Source organism: Dermacentor albipictus, chromosome 5 (assembly GCF_038994185.2).
Source record: "Dermacentor albipictus isolate Rhodes 1998 colony chromosome 5, USDA_Dalb.pri_finalv2, whole genome shotgun sequence".
Lineage (NCBI taxonomy): Eukaryota > Metazoa > Arthropoda > Arachnida > Ixodida > Ixodidae > Dermacentor > Dermacentor albipictus.
This window is the reverse complement of record NC_091825.1, coordinates 129,374,369-129,398,728: the sequence shown is the minus strand read 5'-3', so window position 1 is coordinate 129,398,728 and position 24,360 is coordinate 129,374,369. Positions and strand designations below refer to the sequence as shown.

General features: G+C 47.7%; 1 protein-coding gene across 2 annotated transcripts in view; it reads right to left on the bottom strand.

Annotated features, from left to right (window-relative positions):
• Positions 1-24,360, bottom strand: part of LOC135906368 (cytochrome P450 302a1, mitochondrial-like) — a 100,826-nt gene that overhangs the window by 11,977 nt on the left and 64,489 nt on the right. For both annotated transcript variants that reach the window (XM_065437719.2, XM_065437720.2), the window contains exons 3-6: positions 7,849-8,116; positions 6,106-6,343; positions 4,862-5,055; positions 1,767-1,968 (exon numbers count right to left, since the gene is read on the bottom strand). In XM_065437719.2, coding sequence (XP_065293791.2) covers positions 1,767-1,968; positions 4,862-5,055; positions 6,106-6,343; positions 7,849-8,116 — 902 coding nt within the window. The remainder of the gene's footprint in view (positions 1-1,766; positions 1,969-4,861; positions 5,056-6,105; positions 6,344-7,848; positions 8,117-24,360) is intronic.

The following is a 24,360-nucleotide window of genomic DNA, read 5'->3' as shown; positions in this document are numbered from 1 at the left end:
GGGGGTAAAGAGGTGAGGTGGAAAGCGGAGGAGCATGGCATGGCGAAAGGGTGAAAAGAAAATCGTAGTGCGGCGACGATGGCTACGAGATGGGGCCACCGTAGCACGCGTCGTCTAGGAGGTCTGTCTGCGTCATCTGAATCGCGCCCACGCGTCACCCACGCGCAGCCTCTCGCGATCTCCAGATTAGTGAGGCAGTCGCGCCACGCTTGGCTCCATTTGCAACGCGCCGCACGAGACAGATTGTCCGCGCCAGCCAATACGCAGCGAAATAAAAACACGTATGTAGCTGCGCTCAGATTCCGCATTAGGAAGTATCGCAATCGTCGGTGAATTTTTTCTTTCCATTTCTTTTAGGTTTAGGTTTTGTCTGCTTGAAATAATGCCGTTTTGTCTTTTATTTCTGGACCGCTATTCTCGTGCGACCTTTTCTTTCTTAGCTGTCCAGATAGGCAACTTGCTCCAGCCAGAAGGCGCTAGCCCAGCGTCACCGACCATTAGGAACGCGAAGTAAGACACCCTCCCAAAGGATAGCAACCCACGTGTCACCGCTAGTCTGAATTACGCGCCTAGCTTTGCCGAGCTCAAGCTCACGAGCGTTCGCGCTTCTGATCTCGATCGCAAACACGTCCAGTCATATGCAGAGCATGGACATTTCGAATATTTTCGCATTTTGGATACTCTCGTCTCGCGATAAGGGATTGGAGGTGTCACAGCGAATATTCATCACGTTACGCCCATTTCGTTTACCCCAGTCGCTGTGCTTTGTGTCCTGATACTACTATCAACCCTGGAAAGCTTCAGAGCAAGGTGCCTATAGCGCTAGGTTGCATTATAGAAGCCGACTTACGATGCACGTTGTCCTGACCGACATGTTGGAGCATGGTAGAAAGCGTAATCCTATCCTCTTCAGCTTGTCTCCAACAGCGCTCTCGAACAGTTGAAAGGTTCTCTACTATAACGTCCATGACGCTACGTGCAAGCCATCTACGCCCTGAATCACGTGACGTGTGCGTTGCACACGCTGCCCATCAGACAGAAAGTTGTTGCTCGACAGGCACTTTCAATTTTTACCGCGGTTTTCATATGCGCGTACTTCTGACTGCAAATACTTCTGACTGCAAGTTCTGCTGTGACAGAACTTGCAAGAATATGAAATTTTGGCGTAGGGAACGTATCCATCCAAGAAGTTAAACTTTAGAAATAAGTTTACAATATCAATTTAGAGGCAGCGTACGTGAAGGTATGGGAACCCTCATAAACATAAAGCTGCCCATCTGACGGCTTCCCTCCTAAGCCTGGAATACAATGTTGCAGCACGATGGTCGTTCGAAAATTATTGAACTGCTCAGTACATAGTTTTCCTTTCGTCCTTTACACTTTCGACCGCACGGAGAGAGACAGAGGGATAAACAGGGTTGGAAAGGCAGGGAGGCTAACCGGAATAGACGCTGGTTCGCTACCCTGCACTGGGGAAGGGTAAGGGAAATGAAAAACGGAAAGGATAAACTGCACACTCATGTGCTTATGCGGCTACTTCTCGATAAAAGTAGGAGCGTAGCCGCTTCCGCGTTTCGGTAATTGTTGGCGTTATAGGTTATTTCACTGCCCCCAAGCACTGGAGTAAATCTTCAACCAAATTTTCAACTTATACGTGACCAACAAATAAAATTATTCGCATCTCTAATCGAGGTTACCAAAATAAGAGCGAGTACGTGGTTGCAGGTGCCCAATGCGTGCAACTGCAGCTCACGTGCGGTGTTCACCTGGCCATGAAGTCCTGCGACTGGACCAGCTTCCGGTAGGCGGGAGTGTTCCAGAACTTCCAGAAAGGCAGCCCGTTCTCCGTGACCATGATGATGCGGTGCGTCTCCGACGCAGCCTCCACGAGCCGCTGTTGCTCCGACTCGCTGCTCAAACCTCGCTGAAGGCAGCCCAGCCTTGTGTTCAACGCCAGCACTCCCGTGCCTGCAGATCACGCACGTCACTCTTAGCGATATTTTTCAGCATAAGTACGGAAAGAGTCTTTCGAATTCTTTGGCGAACTTCTCACGTAAACCTTCGTCGAACTCAGTGCTAACATAGCACTCACTATTTTAAAGAAGAAAGGTACTGCCACCCCGCGTGGAGCTGGATAGTTAAGAGAAGAATTACGGAAGCAATAACAGAAGATTAAGAAAGCTTTAGGCTACCGGACTCGAGAAACATAGCTCCGAACTTCGAAAGTGTAGCCTGTTCTCGACACATGAGGATTTCCACAATAACGCGAACGATGCGGATGCGGCGTCACCGCGGCAAATAACGACGTCGCAGCGGTGACGACAACACGCCGACGTCATTAAACCTCATCATACCCTTTACCCCCCGTCATGACGCACGATTACGGCACCTACGAAACGCATTTTTGCGACCTCACATACCGGGGTTGCGACAACAATCTGGGTGTGTCGTTACGAAATAAAAGTCGACGTCACTTACATTAGACCATTATTGTACCCTTAACGTCATAGCAAAACGTCAGGCGTTCTCCTTCTGATGTCTACATCCTCCTAAGGGCCCAGCCTAAAGGAGTGAAGAGCCCCTTTGCATATTCCACCGCAAGAAAAAATGAATGTTTGGTAACGCCTAAACGCATTTCTTCCTGGGATAAGGCGTGAACTCTCAATGTGCCATCGGAGCAGAGCGCTAGAGAGAATCCCCGCAGGGACATGTCCCGTGCACACAGATGCGATATCTTGTTATGTAAAGTTTCCCCGTTGCGTTAGGTCGCCTGCGAGTACAGAGACGATGGCCAGCTGGATCCGTTTCTTTCTTCTGCACGCTTTCAATCACGCAAGCCCGCGCATTCTTTTCCAAGGTCTTTTACGTAAGAGTCTCAGCTCGCGTGCGCGCAAGTTATGGCACACGGAATGCGAAACTAGGATGAACACGCATAAGTTTGACGTCGCTCGCTGAATGTGTGAAGAACGGCTCACGGCTTAATGACACCAAATAAATAAATAAATTTAGCCTCCCATCCACCCGCATGAGCGGATAGATGGGACGCTATATGAAGAAATTAACGGTAGGCCAGAACAATTTTTTTTCTTTTGATTCCCTTTGCAGTGGTGTCCTGCTGCTGAGCACTGAGTCTCGCCGTGGCGAACGCATGGCGAGTGTGGCGGAGTATTCCGGTAGACGTATTTCCTGCTGGACTAGAGAATTATTCCTGAGTACGCGGACATTGCTACAGGAACAAGCCAACGCGTTCGTTTAATCTCATCTGCCGTTATTTTTGTCATTGAAGAGAAGCTTTCCTTGCAACCTACCCTGGACATTCCTAAGTGTGGCTACTACGGCGCTTCTCTTTTGTTCAATACCTCGCCCGCAATACAATACTACCATTTTTGCCACCCGTACTAGTGTACTGGTTGCTGGCGCTGTTTTCTACGCAGTTATGCAGGCATAAAACAACTGATACCTAAATATCCTCATTGCAACAACTGTATGTATTCAAGAACACAATTTCTTCAATAAAGCAAACAGTTATGTAAAATTTCCTAGTGTTTGGGGTTCGGCGCATCTGCTTGGTAGGTCTTTCGCCGAGCGAAGCGCAGTTTACTGCTGCACGTCTCTAGCATCGGCCCCCTCTAGTCGGCGCACCGACCCTGGATACAGTGTCAGCCACAAAAAAAAAAAGCGCCGACACCGGAGACAGTTTAATTTGCGGCCACGTGGGTCACGTCGAGGGGGTGTCCGCACCTTGCGTCGTCACTGGCAGGCAGGTAATCGCTATGGATGATAGTGATCTAGGGAAAGGAAGGACGGGCAAAACGCGGTGCAGAATTTGCGTGAGTGAGTGCGCGAGCGAGTGCGAGAGAGAGTGAGTGCGCGAGCGAGTGCGCGAGCGAGTGCGAGAGAGAGTGAGTGCGAGAGCGAGTGAGTGAGCGAGTGAGCGAGTGAGTGAGTGCGCGAGCGAGTGCGCGAGCGAGTGCGCGAGCGAGTGCGAGAGAGAGTGAGTGCGAGAGAGAGTGAGTGCGAGCGAGAGTGAGTGCGAGAGCGAGTGAGTGAGCGAGCGAGTGAGCGAGCGAGCGAGCGAGTGCGTGAGCGAGTGAGCGAGTGCGTGAGCGAGTGAGCGAGTGAGTGAGCGAGTGAGTGAGCGAGTGAGCGAGAGAGAGTGAGTGCGAGAGAGAGCGAGTGAGCGAGCGAGTGAGCGAGAGAGAGTGAGTGCGAGAGAGAGCGAGTGCGAGAGAGAGTGAGTGCGAGAGAGAGTGAGTGCGAGCGAGAGTGAGTGCGAGAGAGAGTGAGTGCGAGAGAGAGTGAGTGCGAGAGAGAGTGAGTGCGAGCGAGAGTGAGTGCGAGCGAGAGTGAGTGCGAGCGAGTGAGTGAGTGAGTGAGTGCGAGCGAGAGTGAGTGCGAGCGAGAGTGAGTGCGAGCGAGAGTGAGTGAGTGAGTGAGTGAGTGCGAGTGAGTGAGTGAGTGAGTGAGTGAGTGAGTGAGTGAGTGAGTGAGTGAGTGAGTGAGTGAGTGAGTGAGTGAGCGAGTGAGTGAGCGAGTGAGCGAGTGAGCGAGTGAGTGAGCGAGTGAGTGAGCGAGTGAGTGCGCGAGTGAGCGAGTGCGAGAGCGAGTGCGCGACTGAGTGCGCGACTGAGTGAGTGAGAGCGCAGTGCGCGAGTGAGTGAGTGATTGCACAAGTGAGTGCACGAGTAATTGAGTGTGGTTCCAGTTAAAAATCTCCATATGGTCAAAAATTCTGGGCTCACTCATTACGGCGTCCCTCACATCCGTGCTGCTGGTTTGAGACGGCGAACCTCATGGATTTAAATAATAAATGAACGAAACAACCTTCAAGAACGTGCAGAGAAGCATCGATGGCTCTTACATTCCAGGGCCCACTGGTAGAGCTCCTTGAGGAAGTCTTCAACTTCAAGCGTTCTGCTATCCCGCGTTTGCCGTACCAGGTTGGCGACGTCCAGGGTGACATCTTGCAAGACGTCGATGTAGGCAGACATGGCGTCCCGTTGCATGAGCGGCTTCTGGAACATGTGCCGTAGCCTGAACCACTCTTCGCCATTCCTGCGTATGTAGGATCGCACGGACAAACACAATGACTTACTTGCTATCTTGGATCGTCTTCCTTTTTCCCAAATATTGATATTGAGATGTGAAGCAAAAGTGACATGAGAAGCCAGAACGAAAAAAGAAAGAACACTACAACATTTTGGCAATCGGCTTCATGGCTCCGCGAGAAATGCCAGAGATATAATGAAGTCCTCGACAATGTTTTTCTCTACACGTGGTCCTTTGTAGCAATATTCGATCATTTGTAACAAAAAAAAAATTATCAGTCAACCTTTGTGTTGCCTGGTTCTCTTCTGTTGTGTCCATGTCTGCACGCCCTATCTTCTTTCACGGTGAATCCGTACCAACCAACTCAACTTTCTATACTCCTAAAGAAAATCTATACTGGCGTAGATGTACGGAAACTGTCGAATCACCATCAAGCGTATACCAAGCCGCGGAAGTCGCAAGGATATGCTGTCCGCTAATTGTTCTTTTGAAATTGTTCTGATGGGACGTGGATCCATGCAATAAAAAGACGAACGGCAAAAAAGATGGAAAATTTTACAGAATCGTTACAAGATAAGGCCCCAGAATGAGCGTTTACTTGTCTTTAGTCACAATGTACATTTATTTTAATCGTAGAACGATCACACAGCGTCCAGCGGACGCTGCCAAAATCAGTGACGTCATTACAAGCTTCTGCACAATATTTAATGTAGCCTTGACACTCAGTTAAATTTGGCGTTCTAAGCCGCTGGTCCCGGTCATCACATTCATGGCCGGCAGATAGATCTCACCCTCTTTGCTGATATATAACCTAACTGCTTGCTCTTCGTCCACGGTATAGGTGGCTCGTAATGTTTTCGAAAGGTAATCCACCATTCTAGCCTAACTTATTATTTCTGTTTTAGTGTAACCGCTAGGTCTTCGCTGAATCACCCGACGTGTTCTCTACACGCCCTTCGAGATGGGGCAGGGAGGTTCGGTGCGCGAGTCCAATCTCGAAGGCCACGACCCGGTCGAGCTTCTGCGCGCGGTCGTGTCACGGAAGGTATCACTTACGTAGGAAACAGCCCTCCGCTGCTGTACATGTGCGGCCGCTCGCGACGGTACTTGAGCAGCGCCCGGTGCGAGAGCCGCGCCGGGTAGCGCCCTTCGTGGCGGAACACGTGCTCCATGTCGCGCGGGTCGAACACGTGCACGACCACGCGGTCGCCCACGACCACCTCTCGCACCAGAGGCCCGTACCGGTCGAGCAGCTTCTGCGCGTTCCGATGCATCCGAGTCAGGTCCATATCACCTACGACAAACAGGGGAGAGAAAAAGAAAGAACAGTTCATATGCGAAACGGAAGAGTTTCCACGGCGTATCCCGTTGCACGCCTGCAACTCTGCGAGAAGCGAAACAAATGGCAGCTTCAGCGAGAGAGAGAGAGAAATAGAGAGGGATAGAGAGAGAGGGATAGAGAGAGAGGGATAGAGAGAGAGACAGAGAGACAGAGAGAGAGATAGAGAGATAAATAGATAGAGAGAGAGAGATAGATATAGAGAGAGAGAGATATAGAGAGAGATAGATATAGAGAGAGATAGATAGATAGAGAGAGATAGATAGATAGAGAGAGATAGAGAGAGAGAGAGAGAGAGATAGAGATAGATAGATCGAGATAGAGATTGATAGAGAGATAGAGATAGATAGATAGATAGAGAGAGAGAGATAGAGATAGAGATATAGATAGATAGAGATATAGATAGATAGAGAGATAGAGAGATGGAGATAGAGAGGCTCTCTAATGAGAACAGTAGAGGTTTTTCTGGCAGCACGCCTATAGCATGGTACTCATGGTGAACTATAAATGAAATGATACACGCAGAAAATACATGGCACCGGACGACACACGGCGCACGCATAACCCAACATACTGTATTGATATATCCCGTTTATAGGCCGGTGTCTCTTGGAGTAGTTCAGGCATTCGTAGCGTGGGATGCACATGCGTCCGCACTGCGTGAAGCATTCAGCGATTCTTTCAACTCATTTAGTAAGACAGCAGTTGCTCGCTCAAAAGGGCAACTGAGGAAGTTGCTAAGGGCAACTGACGCCGTAGATTATCTCCAAGACAGGGCACTCTCAGCAACGCCACGCGCAGCAACGGCGGGCGCTCATCTGACCCTTCCCCCTTTAGCACGTGCTCATCCCCCCCCCCACCCCCACCCCAATTTTCCGTGCACAACGTTACGCGAGCGGGAACACGGCGGCGCGCATCAAGCCACCATCCTTCTCTGCTGACCCTCTCGAGCTTTCCGTCGCGCCTACACCATACGACGCCGCGGGGCGCGATGCGATGTTACCACACTTGGACTTTTTAACGGAGTATCACGGCGACGCCGACGGCGCCGACGGAGGCGAAAGTTCGCCTGGAGTGTCCCAATTTTTTTTCTTTCGCAATAAAAGGAGCACCTCACCTAAGCACCCGCCATCACGGCTCAATTCCACGAAACATACTGGAGCACCTCACCTAAGCACCCGCCATCACGGCTCAATTCCACGAAACACTTTCCAAGCGTTCTTTGTCATCTCTCTCTCTGCACTGGCTCGGGGCACTCCATCACGGCTTTCAACATAATCTTCCTGACGGCCCCCGTGCGCATTGCCGAACGCTCGGCGCCACTGCAGCTGCATCTAGTACTAAGAAGACAGCAGTCTGATTAGTCTTGACTGCCATTCAGTAAAGCCCGTAAGCGGGCATCGGAATACTGCGGTAAGTGTATGCGAGGTATATAACATTCTCAAGGAATGCAGTCGCACCTATAAGTGGAAGGTATCTCCAGATGTTTCCGATCACCGGCAATGGTTTAGGGCCAGGAATCTCGTGGAACGGCCTTGCGGTGTCGCTGATAGCGCCGGCTGGTCGGCTTCTGATGCCTTGCAACTGCTGTAGCTTGTCGCCGTGTACGGGGCACACATCGTGCTCCACGGGACGTTGCTTCTCGGCTGCCGCAGCGGCTAACGAGCTGTTCTCCCGGAACCCAGTCCGATGCACCGCGCATAGGAGGCTCCTTCGTAGGCATCTCATCTGAAAAATTATTCAATAAACAACAAAATAAATAAGCAAACAAATAAGAACCGAATAACCCAATCAATAGATTAAGGACACTTCAACAAATTGAAACACGAGCAGTTTATCGGTAAAACCGATTAGCAAATTGTGAATCAATTAAGTCCGACCAGCGTCATCATCACCGTCAGCAGCAGCAGCTATATAGTGACGTTGTAGCGCCTGCGGAGAAATAGACAATGGCACACCGTGTTAGTCACGAAACGAAAGGCGCAGATATAGCCCGGCGTAACGCGCTCCGCGCGCGGGCACAGTTTCACGTTACGCCGGCGAAGAGTAGACGCTTTCCACTCTAGCGACAGCCAGCGTGACCGGCAGCGTTCGGCGAGGAAGTAGAACCAAAGCCACCTAGAAAAATCGGTAGAACACGTCCCTTCACGCTCGCCGGAGCCGCTAGACCCAACAAGTCTAGTAACGTTGGCTAGACCGGATCGGGCGCAAGCTTGGCTGGCCAGCAGCATGCTCTCGACATGTTGACCTATACAGCTCGTATGCACAGAAGAGAGTGTGCTGCTAAGTTTGCGCTCACCGCGCACTTGTGGGCATGCCCTGCGGCAACAGCTGATTGCCACGCTGCTTGCCGGCTATACGCTCAACGTGCCAAGCTATATACGGCCAGCTCCTTTGATACGGCGGACGAATTTGCGACGCTCCACGCGTCGCCAGCGTCACGTTTCCAGGTTCGGCGGTAGCTCCTTGGCATCGCTTGAAACGCCACACTGTGATCCGCGCCTTAACTCTTCATTGGGTGAACTTGGCGCCCAGAAAAACAAGTAACACTCAAGTGCGACGATAGCGGCGAACACGGTCGTCGAAATCGGATCTATACGGGTCAAGTGCGTCGGCCGTTTACACGTGACTTATCGTACATTCCAGCGTAATCGCTACTAGCTCGCTTACGTTCCACAGGGTACACCACTATTCGCGTCGCTCACGCAATCTCATTAAAGCACAATACTTCGCTATGGTATACCTGCGACAATATTCGAGAAAGTTTCAGTACATGAAAGCGCGTCTTGCGCCGAACGTTAATTTTGTAACAGTTGTTTATCGATGAAAGACTATCACCGAAAAAAAAATAAAAGATGTGCCTGGCTCAAGGACACTCCCAGTGACCTCAAATTATTCCTCAGAGGCCGAATTCATGAACCTTTCCGATCGTGAGTGCACTTTGCCATTGGCCAGTCGCCTTCGCTAACAATACATGTCAGACATTACCATTGGCTGGCATCAGATATTGGGAACAGTTTCAGCGTGAGAACGTATTGAAGAATGCGGGTCCAGGGATAGGACGCAATAGCAGGTCAGAATAGGCTGATGCGGACTTTATTCTATTTCTGCGAATTTGCGAATCTCCTCCCTGATCTAAACCTTCGATTGCATTACCCTTCCCTTGGTGCCATTTTAGATACTAGAACAGACAACCAGCTGCGTGTTATAAGCATTACACGGCAAATAAGTTCTGCCGTAAGGCGTTGGTCCCGGGTTCGAATCCCGGACGAAGACAGGTTTCTCCTAAACTGCGAATCTTTCTGAGAAAACCGCCCGAGTTTCTTTTGTAGCTTCGTGCTACAGTCGGTTGAATGACAGTTTCCCCCCTTTCGTGCGCGTTAAACAGTGGCAATATCGGCTAGTTATTACAATGATAACTGATGGCGCGTTAATCTGAGACGCAAAACGCGACGTCGAAGGGTTGGGCGTATGACGAGTTCGTGCACTCTCACGTCGATGTGTCTCGAAACGGAATGCGAGAACGTCAACAACGCATCACGTGACTCCTCCGTCCCAACCTCTTGATCACAAGGACACTACCTGATACCCATGTTTGCGACTCCGTGCTGGCACCGTATTCAGACGGTTTATTGTTACGTCTGTCATTCCGACACGCATCAAGTGAATCGAGAAGTGTTTAGTCTGGCTGACGCTAATACAGAAGGCCTACGCGTGGGAACCCGCTCATACATCCAACCTTGTAGTAAATTTAACTAAATTTTAAATAATCGCTATATACTCACGAAGTACATTTACTGTGCGTGTGCCCAATGCAAGTAAATATGGAGGAGTACAGAACTTTCGAAACTAGAGATAACACGGTATAGAACAGTTTTTTTTTTCCTCACAGTAATGTACCAGCCTGTGGACAACCTCCTATAGAATGCATAGAAATATGAAAAAAAAACGTGTTGAACAGTAACTTTAGTCGTTTGTGCAGTAGAGATTGTTTTGTTTTTCGTAATGAGTTGTAGTCACATAGGTATTGCAACAAATGCTCAATGACAGCCAAGTGGAGTGGAGAAGCTTTGCGCAGGGAGATTTTTCGTGCATGGTCGCCATTGAGGTCCTTCCTCGCTTCGAGAGTATGCTGGAGAAACTGGAGCGGAGCGAGTGCTTCCTCTATTATTCCGGTGGTCTGATTTCTTCGTGTTAACTGCCTCGAGTGGGCTCCTTCGAGCTTAAGCGATAACGCCTGGCACATAATTAAGGCAACGACGTCGAGAAAGGTAACATGCTACGTCAAATAAGGAGAAAGTGCAAATGCCTTGTGCTAACGCGAGCGGAAACTGTCACGAGGTGCACTTAAGACGTCAGGTGAGATTACAACGTGGGCGTGAGAGAGACTTCTGTTTTGCCACTGCAAAAGGCCAGACGGTGTAGGACGCCATTTTCATACTATACCACGAGATACTCCAGCCTGGCGAATACTCGAAAGCATAAGGCTGAAGAGCACTACCAAGCTCTCGACATCAAATAACCTTTTTTATAAACTGTTTTGTGAGACGGAAGACACCAGTTTTTTTTTTTGCTTCTGCGTAGCGCGTGACATTTCGGCATTCCGTATTACGCAAAATGGCCAACCCAGAACAGAGCCCAGTGGGCGCCTTGTATGTGGAAGAGAACGTAACGCCTCGGTAGCCTAATTGTTAAAGCAGCGCGCGCGTAATGCGTAGGGTGTTGGTTCGGTCACCACCTGCGACGAGTTATATTTGCATCCATTTTCATTTCCCTTTACACCTCGTTATTTCTACATTTCGATTAAACATCACAATTAAATTTACGTGTGCCTTCTGTGACTTTATCGTATGTTACTTCGTATACTAACAAAAAATTGAGCCCCTCGTATCGACCTATTGTTCTCGGTCATCTTGTAGGGTCAGTGTCTAAAATCGATGGTTTTTCGCAATACCGAAATTTTGGGAGGAACTTTACCCGTTTTTTTTTTCTTATGAAAGCTCAGGGCCGAACTTCCAGCTGATACAATGTCGCGGGTCTTTTCTGGTACTCAAACAAAGGAGCCGAGCGGTGTTTGATCAAAGGACCCCAGTCTTTTGTGGTCTTGACTTTCTGCGCGCGCTTGGTCTTCGTATTCTTCTAAGAAGATATTTTCATAATCGCTGAGACATTTTCTGAACTTACTCAAGGGCAATTTCAGCAAAAAGCTAAGCGAAATTTATTACTTCTGTTCGAGATGTGGCATAATCACTCGTTCCTGCACAATTCCAGTGACGTCCGTGCAATATTCATCTAAAAGACCGTTCCGTAATAACTGAAACAAACAAAGCTTAAGTATATCTGCTTGGGCCAGCAGACATATAGCTGGAATACTTTAGGAATGCTTCTATGGGGACGTTCGAAGGCAGCACAGATTTTAAAGAAAGAAACAAAAGAAATGCGGTAACACCGACGCTGGTTTCACTTCTCTAACCGATGCAAGAACCCACTACGCAGATGACAAACTATACTTCAGACAGGCATCCCAGATCTTGCAATCGCGTCGTATGCACGCGAATGCTAATGATGTCCCTTTCAAGCAATCTCCTCTGCATTAAACATTCACAGCGGAAACGAGAAGTCTGTGCGTTTGCAATCCCGTTCTGCACAGCTCCCTGATGCAGAAACGAGTGCTTCCGCACGGCAGTGTAGTGATCACTGCGGCTAAGACATTCAGTGCAGAGCTTGCCGCCGCTTTCGCTGCTTGTGTCTCTCTATACATCGCGATAGCGTGCGCTCGGAATGGAGACAAAACCACGAAAAGACGACGCTTTTAGCGTGAAAGAAAAACATATATATACGTCTTCGGTGAAACCAGTTTAAGACTAGGGCTCTCTCCTCCGCCCTGTCTTCCTGACCCTGCTGGCGGACTGGTTCTGCGGAATCGAAAGTGGCAGTGGTGGTTCGCCACAGTCGCAAAAAGGAAGAGAGGGGGGGGGGAGGGGGGGTCGCAACCGAGAAGCTCCCGTAGAGAGATGAGAGTCACGCAACCAAGGAAAGGTGGCCGATTGAAGTACGATTCTGTAGCGCGTGTGAGCCGACGCCGCGTTATCGGCGTCGCAACCGCAGCTCTTCATTAGCCATGCGCTGGACGGGGTCAGTGCACGGTTTAAACGAGGTCAAAGACTCGTCAAGCGAGGCTGCGGTTCGTCTCTAGCGGGTGCCTTCCCCCTGTACGGATCGGTCGTGGACTAGTTCGAAGAGGCCCCGCTCTAGCATGCGAATCTCGTCCTGTGGTCGGAGGAATGTGAAACAACTCGCGCTTTAGCTGGAAGCAGGCGTCTTGCGCTAGTGTGTACGCTGGTGGAATAACACATCGGGGTTCCTTCGTTCCCGGTGTTATATTTTACGTGTCCCGAGTCGTGAATTCGTAACATCACAAAGGTGTGTAGAGTGTTGGTCTGTTCTGATTACCCTGCGCGGAATGACAAGCGTGAAAGGATGTTGAAGGCTACGAATACGATTCGTGGTGGCAAAACACTGGGGATGGTATTTTCATCAGTTCGCTCGATTTAATCTCTCTCCCGTTTTGATTTAAACACCACTTTTCTTTATTGCATATCTTGCATGTTTTAGTATGTCCTAAATCCCAACTAACTTTCATTAACCTTAACAGTTTTACCTGGAAATTACTCAATTCACAAAATTACTTTTCTCCAACTCAATTGGAACCTTGCCACTCATTTCACTCGGACTACTCGTACCGGATTTTCACCTTGCCACTGAAGGTGCGGACTTCGACCTCCCTACTTTTGCTCATATTGCCACCCTCGCCATAAACGTGTTCATCTCGGTGCTTTTTATGGTTGTTACTAGCCACTGTCACTAGATGATCAGATGGGAGTACCAATTCACCGCGTGTGTCACAAAATGCGCAGTACGTATGCGGGCATCTTGACCGTACGACAACACATTGGTAGTCCTTATGGCTCTCTTTTTGTTTTGACTTTATGGGTCTGCCAAGAGAAGACGCGGGAAACCTGCCCAAAGGCACTCCTCCTATCAATTATTCATCTTGTTCCAGATTAGCCACCATCGCCGATTATCCTAATCACGTCGTAGACATCTCGCTGGTGGCCGATTAATAACTACGCGTTCATCTATATTAGATACGTATAATGTCGCCCCCCGCCCCCCTCTTCAGGGTAACCTAAAAGAAAGTTCGTAACCACACTATGGTACGGGCGATTCCAGAGATTGTGTAGAGTATTTGTAATTTGGAGAAGAGACGGGCGGTATTTTGGAGTTGCGACCATCGGCGAGCTTTATTCCCGCTGCGAGCTCTCCAAAACGCGACTGTGCGCGGAAGTTAAAGAGGCTCACCTTTCGCAGTATGCGACTCTGCAACTGAATAGTGGTCGCAGTCCCTGAATGAAGCCCTATCTCAACTGCTCCGCTGTGACATGTGCCGCCTTCCAGTGATTACTGAGAACTGCTATATTAGAGCAGGAGTAAGATACGAAGCGGTCACTACTCCAGATGGAAGGATCTGTAGGGAAGGACGTGACGCTCTCTGTCTCTTCAGTGAGGATAGGTGGCTTTAGGACTAGTAACACTCGAGTCCTGCAATCTCCTAGAGATGTGCACGCGTGCGCGCGCGCATGCTCAGACTCAATATTGTATTTAATTTAGTATGTCCTAAGCATGACGTGTCACGCAAATCTGTAGCAACATTATCCTACCAGCCACTTGGGTATTGGAAATTGAAAACATCAGCAATTCTTCAAAAAAGGCGTTTAGCGTATTGACGGAGATGGGGTTGGGGTGTCTGGACAAAACTGCTAGCCTGATCTTCTTTCTGTTTGTGTTGTGTTTGTAAGCTTACGCAGTCAATAATAAATACTATGGTGGTGGTGGTGCTGGGGTGGCAGCAAACGAGGTTATCTTGGCATACATAGCCGGCAAAATTATCTGTGGCAAATAACGCGGTTTCCAGCTGCGGCAGAGATAAAGTAACAGCATCTTTTAAGCAGATGATTACTGCGAATACTGCACTTTTGTAGGAAGTTTAGGAACTTGTAAATATTGCAAAGACAAAGCTATTTAACAAATGAACAGGCAAACGTTCAGAAGGACAAGGACAGAGCGTCCATGTCCTTCGTCTGAGCTTGCGCTGTTGATATCCTATGATGAAAACAAGTCCAAATCTGAACTCTTTCTAGAGATAACGGATACCAAGTTGCTGCCCGCAACATGGACTTCGAATCGTCGTACGAAACGGCATTTCGGCCCAGTATATTTTATTAAACTGTAACAGCATGATTTGAAAAGTTGCAATGCAAATAATTTAGCAAGAAGCACGCCTAATTCCGCCGTAGTAGTAAGTTTATGAAACGTAATAAGAAATTAATCTCAGCCCCTTGTTTATACCAACTTTCTCCTCGCTCCTCATTTCTTCCAATTCGACGCAAACGGTATTTTCTAAATAAATCTTTCTCAAAAGTTGTAGACAATCGTCGTCTAAGTCTTCCCTTTCCGGAATATCTCACAAGATGTTGCGGTCTACGTTGTCATACGCCCCTGTAATGTCGAAAAAGCCACATATAACGGTCTCCTTTCTACTCTTGATATTTCAATACACTGAGTAAGGACAAATCAGTTATCATTCTGAAGTTCTCCGAAAAGGCCATTATTCTCTGCCCATGCTTGCAGCTTTAACTTAATTGCCTGCATTGCTAACCTATATGTTACCGATGGGATGGTCAACAGGTCTATACGAGTGAATTCTATCTTTCTCCCCTCCCCCCTTACCTTTATAAATTTAATTCATCGTATACATTGTCGGCAACTGTCTGGTATTCGTCTATCCTTTAGTCTTTTTTCTACTGCTTTCTAGAGACCTTCCTTACTTCTTGGTCCTAGTTCATTGATCAACTTAACGGAAACCTCGTATAGCCCTGTGGCTGTGCGCTTAGCAATTTTCTCTTTCACCATGGAAGCAATTTACTCATTACACTGTGTAAGCATGTCAACGCCCCTGGCTGATCCAGATGAGGGTCTCCAGACAACTATCCCTCACCTCCCCCCATGATGTGCTGGCACTTCTGCTTAACATAGTTGAGCGTACAGTGTCCTTACCTTTCCTGGTCGAACTCCTTGCAAAGGTTTTTCACCCAGACGGAGGATGTAAATGCAAGTATGGGATTCGTATACTACAGATGGTCCTTGGGAGACTTGGACATTGAGAACGAACTAGATTTAGCCCTTCCCTGACCGTCAAGGACGAGACACGTTGGCATATTTGCAGAGCATCTGGAGTCCACCCCGCGGCCAAGAAGGAGACCTCGGCAAGTGGCCTTTCTTTTTTTTTTTCGCGACCTGCTCTCTATGGCCGAGGACTGTGCGGTTCGCTCGGAAGGCGTTATACGCTATAGCTGAATGGAGGTGCAGCTTGCCCGCAGCAGCGCGATCGTACGACGAAAGTGAGCCTCTTATCACCGACACCGGAGAGAGTGTTTTCTTCGCACTCGCGCGTTCCCAGCCGGCGACACAGTGCGGTATATATGGGGTACACGTACGTTCCACGCGCGAGCCAGCTAATATATCAGTAGCCATCGATGCAACGACCTTGTTCCTGCTGCCTATGGTCTAAGGTGCCAATGAGAGGAAATAGGAGAAATAGGAGAAATAAACGACCCTTTTTAGAACAGGAAAAAAAACGCATTTTTATAGGGCGGGGGAGGCTAGGTAAGCCAGAAAAGGCGTAAAAACAAAAACAGACAAAAATGGGTGGCGCCGCCGCCTTGAAGTTCCCGCACTAGATCCCCGAGACGTCACAGATTTTGACCGGGCCTTCACGAGCCTCGTTAGTTTCTTTTTAATATTCTTTAATGGTAAAAGTGGACTATGTCGCATACTAAAAGAAAACCGCTTCAGCAATTTTCGAAGATTTTCACTGAGACCCGTAACACTTAAGCATGAGAAAATGATTTCAGATTCATGACGTCACCCAGACGTACCGGCGCTGGGTATTGACCCGAAATAAAAAAAAATGTATTTAATATGCCTGTACTTTTCCTCATCTAATAATAAAGATATTGCAGCGAAATTAGCGAATATAGAGTTTCTATATTAGTAAAGTATCACAATTTATTATGTCTTTCCTGTTCAGTATCGCCTTCCCATTTTCCCAATTCAACGTAATAACGGTGCTTGTTGCGATGCTTTTTTTTTTCTTTTTCCCCCCTCTTTTTTATCTTCGGGTCGGGGGGGGGAGGAGGAGGGAGAGCGTGAGGGTATTTGCGACACAGGAAGAGCAGGAGACAAAAAGCAATATATGGTGAACACACACACACATGCACTGAGTGCTGATTTTCATCGTGTCCTCCCTTTCATCATGTGTTTCTTTACTATTTCTCTCTTCCTGAGACGTCATTAACCTAGAAATACGCCACTGCTAATTCGCCAACTTACCGTACTTTTTTTTGTCATGTCTAGAAGTAACATTGAAAACAAAGGTGCTGAACTGATGCGATTTGGATAGGTAACTGAGAGGTCAAGATGTTGTTCGATCATGAAAACGCAAATGGATTCACTTCTTCACGTTGCCGGTATGGTGAATAGAGTCAAAAAGAGAGTGGGAAAATCACCAAATATGTCATTCCTGGTGGCTATGACATAACCACAAACACAATCCGCGTGAAATCACAAAAGCCTCGAGTTATATTAGTAGGAAGGTTACAAGTTGAGTCAACCAGTCGTGGTCGCTCAGTGGCTGTGGTGTTGGGCTATTGATCACGAGGTCGCGGGATCGAATCCCGGCCGCGGCGGCCGCATTTCGATGGAGGCGAATGCAAAACCACTCGCGTACTTAGATTTAGGTGCGCGTTAAAGAACCGCCGGTGGTCAAAATTTCCGGAGTCCTCTACTACGGCGTGCCTCATAATCTGAAAGTGGTTTTGGCACGTTAAACCCGATAATTTCTTTTTAAATTTCGAGTCAGCCAATTCAGTCCACACGTTTCTACGAAAACACCCTTACTTATATATAATGAGACTCATTTGATAACTTTTTTTTTGTTTATCAAGTGACTCTGCTGTAAGCTAGGCTGCCTCGACAGTATCGTAAACATTCTCACGTTTCGTTTCCACCGTAGCTGAAAAGCTAGTTTCACGGTTCTTCTCTCCCGGCTTCGCCTCACTCCGTACAAGTCTCCCCAAGCAACTGAAGCACGCTTCCGGGCTCCTATTTCTAGGTCAATATCCAGAGCGGGGCTTATCTCTTGTTTTCCAACACCGTGGAGATAAGCTGCGTCTCCAACGTTTTTTTCCGAATGTCAGCTTGCTCACGAGGCACGCGAAGCTGATTAACACCAACAACAAAAAAGAAAAATCTCTTTAGGTTCGTTCGCACGTAACTGCGCATATTATGGAAGAAGCGAGCGCCACGAAGTCGTGGAGCGAAATAATCTGTCGCTCTAACCTCGAGCAGCGCATCCTTAGAGGTCTTGAAATATCACCCTTTCATTCATGCGAAACTTTCAGAATACGGTGAAATAGGTGACATAATCATTGCCAGTATTTTCGGTACCTTAACAGTCAGTCAGAAAGTTTCGTGCTTTAAGTACTCCAGTCAGTGGCTATCTGATCAGAATAAAAAGCGGTCTTTTTCTTGATTCTGTTATATGGAATTGTGCAGCTCTCATCATTATAGGGCGACTACATCTCATTCTTTTATTTCCATTTAACAAACATATTTTATGTTTCAGCTGTTTTCATAACTGTTTGTCGATTACTCATCCGAATATTTATTTTTACACCCGCCGTTGGCTCTGCGGCTACAGCGTTGCCTGAGCACTATGTCGTAGGTTCGATCCCCTGCCGCGGCGGCCGGATTTAGATTGGTCCGAAGGGTAAGCACACTCGTGTGTTTATATTAAGGCAAAGGCTAAATAACCCCAGGTGGTCAAATTTAATCCGGAGCTTAAAGCGCCAGGGTAGTCTTGGAACGTCAAACCTTCAAGAATCTATCAATGTTTCTTTCTGGAAAGCAGTTAAATGAGATTCGTTTTCAAGTTTCTTTATGTCTGATGCACAACACGACAAGAAAGAGAGAGAGAGAGAAGTGCTGATAAGAGAAAAGCCAATGAGGTTAACCCAGGCTGAGCCCAGTTGTCTACCCTGCACTGAGGAAAGGGGAAAGGTAGCTCAAAGATGAGAATAAGGAGAGAAGCTCACAGCATATTCACGGAGAAGTATTCATCGTTCACTTCCTCACAAGCAGCCATTCAGGCTGGTGCATCTAAAATAAAAAAGCGCAGCAGCACTTTCCCAGCTTTGCACATCGCAGAAGCCGAAGACCACGGTCCCGAGATCTTCTAGTAACATTAGTTTCCTTCTTGGAATTTCTACGGGAAGAGAACGTCATTTATTTCTAACTGAACTTCTATTTACTCTTCTTCGATTTCCCCGAAGCTTTACACCTCATAAGACAGCAGTCAAGCCTGATGGTCGTAACCAAGTTAAGGAAAAGCACTCCAACAACTTCAGTGAAAGGCTTGCCCTAAAGCTGCCCGAAGGGCAAGCCTCTCCCAATAGGAACGAGTAAGCGTTCATTAATGAAACGCCTATACTCGCAGGCGACATAGTAAGGTTTCTTCACGTCGAATAAAACCGGATAACACTTGTAATTCAATATGCGAGTTCATGGCGCATATTGATGCCGGTTAGTGAACTCCGCTGTATTCCACTTCCTTTATGTGATGGTACTGGCTAGACCACTGAGGTGCTGCGCTGCAACCGTTCTCAACGACGGAATCGAGGTGCTTTAATTTTCTCCCTGTGCCTCACGGGCAGCTTCGTCGGCACTTTCATTGACAATGATGTTGCAGTGCCCCGTTAGCCGCTGAAATACCAGTCGTAGCCTCTGTCAAGTGGTTGTGTAATCTTGGTGGTAGCGCAAACCGACCAAAGGGGCCATTGTTTTATATACGCTGTCCAACTGGACCAGCTGGTCAGCGCGGAAAAAGCATATGCGCTTGTCCACTTCAGTGCATACCTGCATTGTTGTGAATAATTCATAATCATCATTATCAGCCTATTTAATGTCCACCGCGGGACGAAGGTATCTCCCTGCGATCTCCAATTACTCCTGTCGTGCGCCAACCGATTCCAACTTGAGCCTGCGAATTCCCTAATTTTATCACACCGCCTAGTTTTCTGTCGTCCTCGACTGCGCTTCCGTTCTCTTGGCACCCATTTTGTAACTCTAATGGTCCACCGGTTATGTGACCTACGCATTACATGGGCTGCCCAACTCCATTTCTTTCTCTTATTGTCAATTATAATATCGGCTATTTTTGTTTGCTCTCTGGTCCACAGCGCTCTCTTCCTGTCTCTTAACGTTAAGCCGAACATCCTTCGTTCCATCGCTCTTTGCACGGTCCTTAACTTGTTCTAGAGCGTCTTTGTCAACCTCCAATTTTATGCCCCATATGTTAGCACGGGTAGAATGCATTGATTGTACGCGTTTCTTTTCAATGACAGGGGTATAAGGCTTCCAGTCAAGATGTGGCAATATCGGCCGTATGCACACCAACTCATTTTTATTCTTCTGTAAATTCTCTTCTCATGACCAGTGTCCCGTGTAAGTAATTGACCTAGGTAAACGTACCTTTTCACAGACCCTAGAGGCTGACTGGCGATCCTGAACTCTTGTTCCCTTGCCCGGCTATTAATATTATCTTTGTGTTCTGCACATTATTATTCAATCCAGCTGCTACACTCTCTCCATTGAGGTCATCAATTATTTGTTGTAACTGATACCCAGTGTTGCTGAACAGGACGATGTCATCTGCAAATCGAAGGTTGCTGATATCTTCGACGTTGACCCTCACTCCCAAGCTTTTCCAGTTTAATAGCTTGAATACTTCTTCCAAGCACACAGGGAATAGCATTGGAGAGATTGTCTCCTTGTGATAGCTTTTTTTTATAGATATATTTCTACTTTTCTTGTGTAGAACCAAGGTAGCTGTGGAATCTTCGTAGATATTTTCCAAGATATTCCCGTCAGCCTCCTGTACTCCTTGATTACGTAATGCCTCTGTGACTGCTGGTGTCCATACTGAATCAAATGCTTTTCATAATCTATGAAAGTCATATAGAGAGGCTGATTGTACTCTGCAGATTTCTCGATTACCTAATTTATGACATGGATGCGGTCCACTGTAGAGTATCCCTTCCTAAAGCCAGCCTGTTCTCTTGGTCGACTCAAGTCAAGTGTAACCCTTATTATATTGGATATTATCTTAATGAATATTCTATCGAATACTGGAAGTAAGCTAACGGCCCTATAATTTTGAAATTCTTTAACGCCTTCCTTTTTATGAATCAGTGTAATGTTGCCACTATTCCAGCTCTCTGGAACCCTTGAAATCGTGAGACATTTCGTATACAGGGCCGCAAGCTTTCAAGCATGACATCTCCAGCTTTGATTAAATTTAATGTTATTCCATCTTCTCCTGCCGCTTTCCCACCGGTTCATGTCTTGCAAGGCCATTCTAACTTCATCGCTGGTTATAGAAGGAGTATCTGTAACCTGCTCATTACTACTTCGAATCTAGCTAGGTAGCGTGGCTGCTCTAGGTACTGTAGAGGTCAGTATAGAATTCTTCCGCTTCTTTTCCTATATCTTCGAAATTGCTGATGATATTACCCCTGCTTATCCTTCGGTGCATATATCTTGGCTTGGTCTATGCCAAGTTTTCTTCTCACTGATTTCACGCTGCGTCCATTTCTTACTGCTTTCCTCACGTTATAATTCCGAATATCCCTTGTTTTCTCCTTGTTGATTCGTTTTCACAGTTCCTCAAATTCTATCTGATCTCTTGAGTTGGACCCTCATCCTCTGTCGTTTCTTTATTAGGTCCTTCGTGACTTGGGAGAGCTTACCTACTGGTTGCCTTGGTCCCTTACCTCCTAATTCAATTGCTGCTTCTGAAGCCAGCCTAGTTACGGTTTCATTCATTAGCTCTATGTCATCTTCATCGCTCTACTCAAAGGCTGCATATTTGTTTGCAAGCATCATCCTGAATTGGTTTGCTTTTGCCCTTATTGCGTCTAGGTTTTCCGGTTTCTTCTTGACTAGTTTTACTCTTTCTCTCTTCATATTGAGGTAAATCGTACACCTCACCAAGCTACGATCACTGTACTTTATCCTACTTAACACTTCTACATCCTGCAGTATGCTGGAATCGGCAGAAAGTATGAAATCTATTTCATTTCTTGTTTCTCCATTAGCGATTTTTCAGGGCGTTTCCTTAGGACACAGCAACTTGCTATTAAACTGAACAATGCAATCTTGAGTACGCAATTTGGGTCACTTCACTTTTCAATTACCTTTTTTTTTACAAGCAGGGATTCAGAACTTCTTATTAGCGAAAGTTTTGTTCGCTTGAAATAAATAAGAAATCTATAACGAACACATATACTACACATCTACCCGCTGTGGTTGCTTAGCGGCTATGGTGTTGAGCTGCTAAGCACGAGGTCGCAGGATCAAACCCCGGCAACGGCGGCCGCATTTCGGAAACGGGGGCGAAATGCGGAAACACCCGTGTGCTTAGATTTAGGTGCACGTTAGAGATCCCCAGGTGGTCTATATTTCCGGCGTCCCCCACTATATACGGCGTGCCTCATAATCAGAAAGTGGTTTTGGCACGTAAAACCCCATAATCTAATCTTTAAAATTTAGCACGTCTAAATAAGTACACATCTATAACGAAACGCATTGTTGCTTCCTTGTACGCAACACGCACACGCACAAAAATAAATATAGGGAAGGTTGCACGTGAAAAACTATTCGTACCTTTGAGGAAAATTCGGTCATTCTGTTTTTGTCGAATCTTATAAAACAGGTCATCAACAGTTGACTATTCTAACCAACCGACCTACTCCAATGTCAACTGCAGCACCTTATGGTTTGCTTTCTTTTTTGCGAACAATGCGCTAAAGTTTATCTTCAAGGGGAGTACGGTAGCGCGATTAAAAGACGGGACAAAAGAAGACACATAGGGACACACACAGCGCTGTGTGTGTCCCTATGTGTTTTCTTTTGTCCTGTCTTTTAATCGCGAAACTGTACTCCCCTTGAAGATGCATTACCAACAAGCTCACATTGCAACCCTCGTGAGCTAAAGTTTAGGCAGCTTTCACAGCCCAATGCCTCTGTAGGGGTGAGTGGGGCCATCCTAGTAAAAAAAAAACTAAAAGAAAAAAATTTGCGGCCAAGCCCCTAGAAGCTCGTTATTTAGGGCAAACCCTTTGTGCGCCTCGCAAATCCGATTTTTCAACTCGCACTTGGCAAAACTCTAAAAAGACGACCGCCGTGGCCATGCCGCACAGACAAGACGTGCGGGTCGTCTTGCAGTTCTACTAAAACGACCAAGGCCATCGGCTTCCTCTCCACCCGTTTCGGATGCCTTTCCTGACCGCTAGCTCACGTTTCTTGGTCTCCTCTCGCCATCTTTATTCTTTCCTTCTTTTTTTTTTCTTTTTTTGGCCCGCAAGTGGCCTCTTGTCTAAAGTGTTTCGGCGCTCGCGCTGTTTCCTCAGACGCGCGGCGTCCTTTGCGGTCATTCGCGTTTAGCGGACGACGTGCCGCTCTCCGAAGGCCGTTGAACCACGGCGACCATCCCGCGAACGACGACACCAGTGGCCTCTCCCGTTGCCCCGCGGAGCCTAATCTACGCGCCACATCTGCCGTACTATGACGCCGGGGAGACATGAAATAAAGAACGACCAGACACGCGAACTAGGGAAGGGGAATATCGTGATGCCTTTGGCGGAGGCCGTTCACTCCGGGTCGAGCTGGGGGTTAGTGCAACGCGACGCGAAACAGCTGGTCCCCACCTAGCCCCAGCACTTCCTCACTTGAACGCCTTCGTGTTTACCCGCCTTTTATGTTCTGATACACCAGTTCTCGCTTTTTTTTTTTCGGCTACCATTTCTTGTAACCGGCAGACTGCGACACATAATACGAGCTCCTCTCTTGTCCCCTCGCCGGACCACGAGGGTGGAAAGACGACCGAACGTAGTGCCCCGTTGGGGGGGAAGGCGGGGGAACCTTTTTTATGGTTGTAGTCGTTACTCCTTTCTGAGAAAGGGTTGGGAGAGGGGGGAGGTGACGGAGAGTGAGGGATGGAGGAGTTCGAGCAGTTACGAGCCGAGGTGAGGTGAGCTAGAGAAACGCACTTCCTGCTTTTTCGTGCTTTTGCTTTGCGACGCCCCCTGATGGAGCGGGGAAAGAGACGGACCCACCCCACACGGCCGACCTTCTCTTTTCTTCCAACCGCTCTCATCGTTTCTTTCAGTCTTTTTCCGCTGTTTCTGTTCTTTTTTTTTTCCTTTATGACTCCTTTCTTTTCTTCCCTCCCTCCTGTCTGGTGTGCACGTTCTCGTGGCTGCATTGTTGCCAATAACGAGCCACGGCGCAACGGACAAGGGGGAAGCAGCTCTGCCGGAAGGAGATTACGCGCATGACGCGATACCAATTGCTTCCTCACGCTCGCGGGTGGGCTTACCCCCCCTGCCCCGCGTAATCCAGGCTCGGTTTGTTGCCACTGATCGCTTAAGATGCCTTCTGCTTTTCGCTCGTTACGTGACCGTTAGAAGCGTCCTCAGTGCAATGCCTTGGTCAGGAAGGCGGTTCTAATTCAGAAAAAGAGAATATCATTCGAATTTCAATTTAGATTGTTTTTTCTCTCTTTTAAGTGCCAGTGTCAGGAAAGATGTTCTGACCCCATATCATGCTAAGGTTGGGAACTCGCAGTTCGTCATGCTACACCTGGACGACTGCACTGTATTAGCGCCGCCGTCTCTTCGCTGGATGATCGGCCGCCAACAAATTCATGAAACTGCTCCTGCGCTTTATATCTTCCTGTGAAACTTATCCTTGATTTCTTTCTCTTTTTCTTTTCTTTCTCAGTCTTTCTTTCC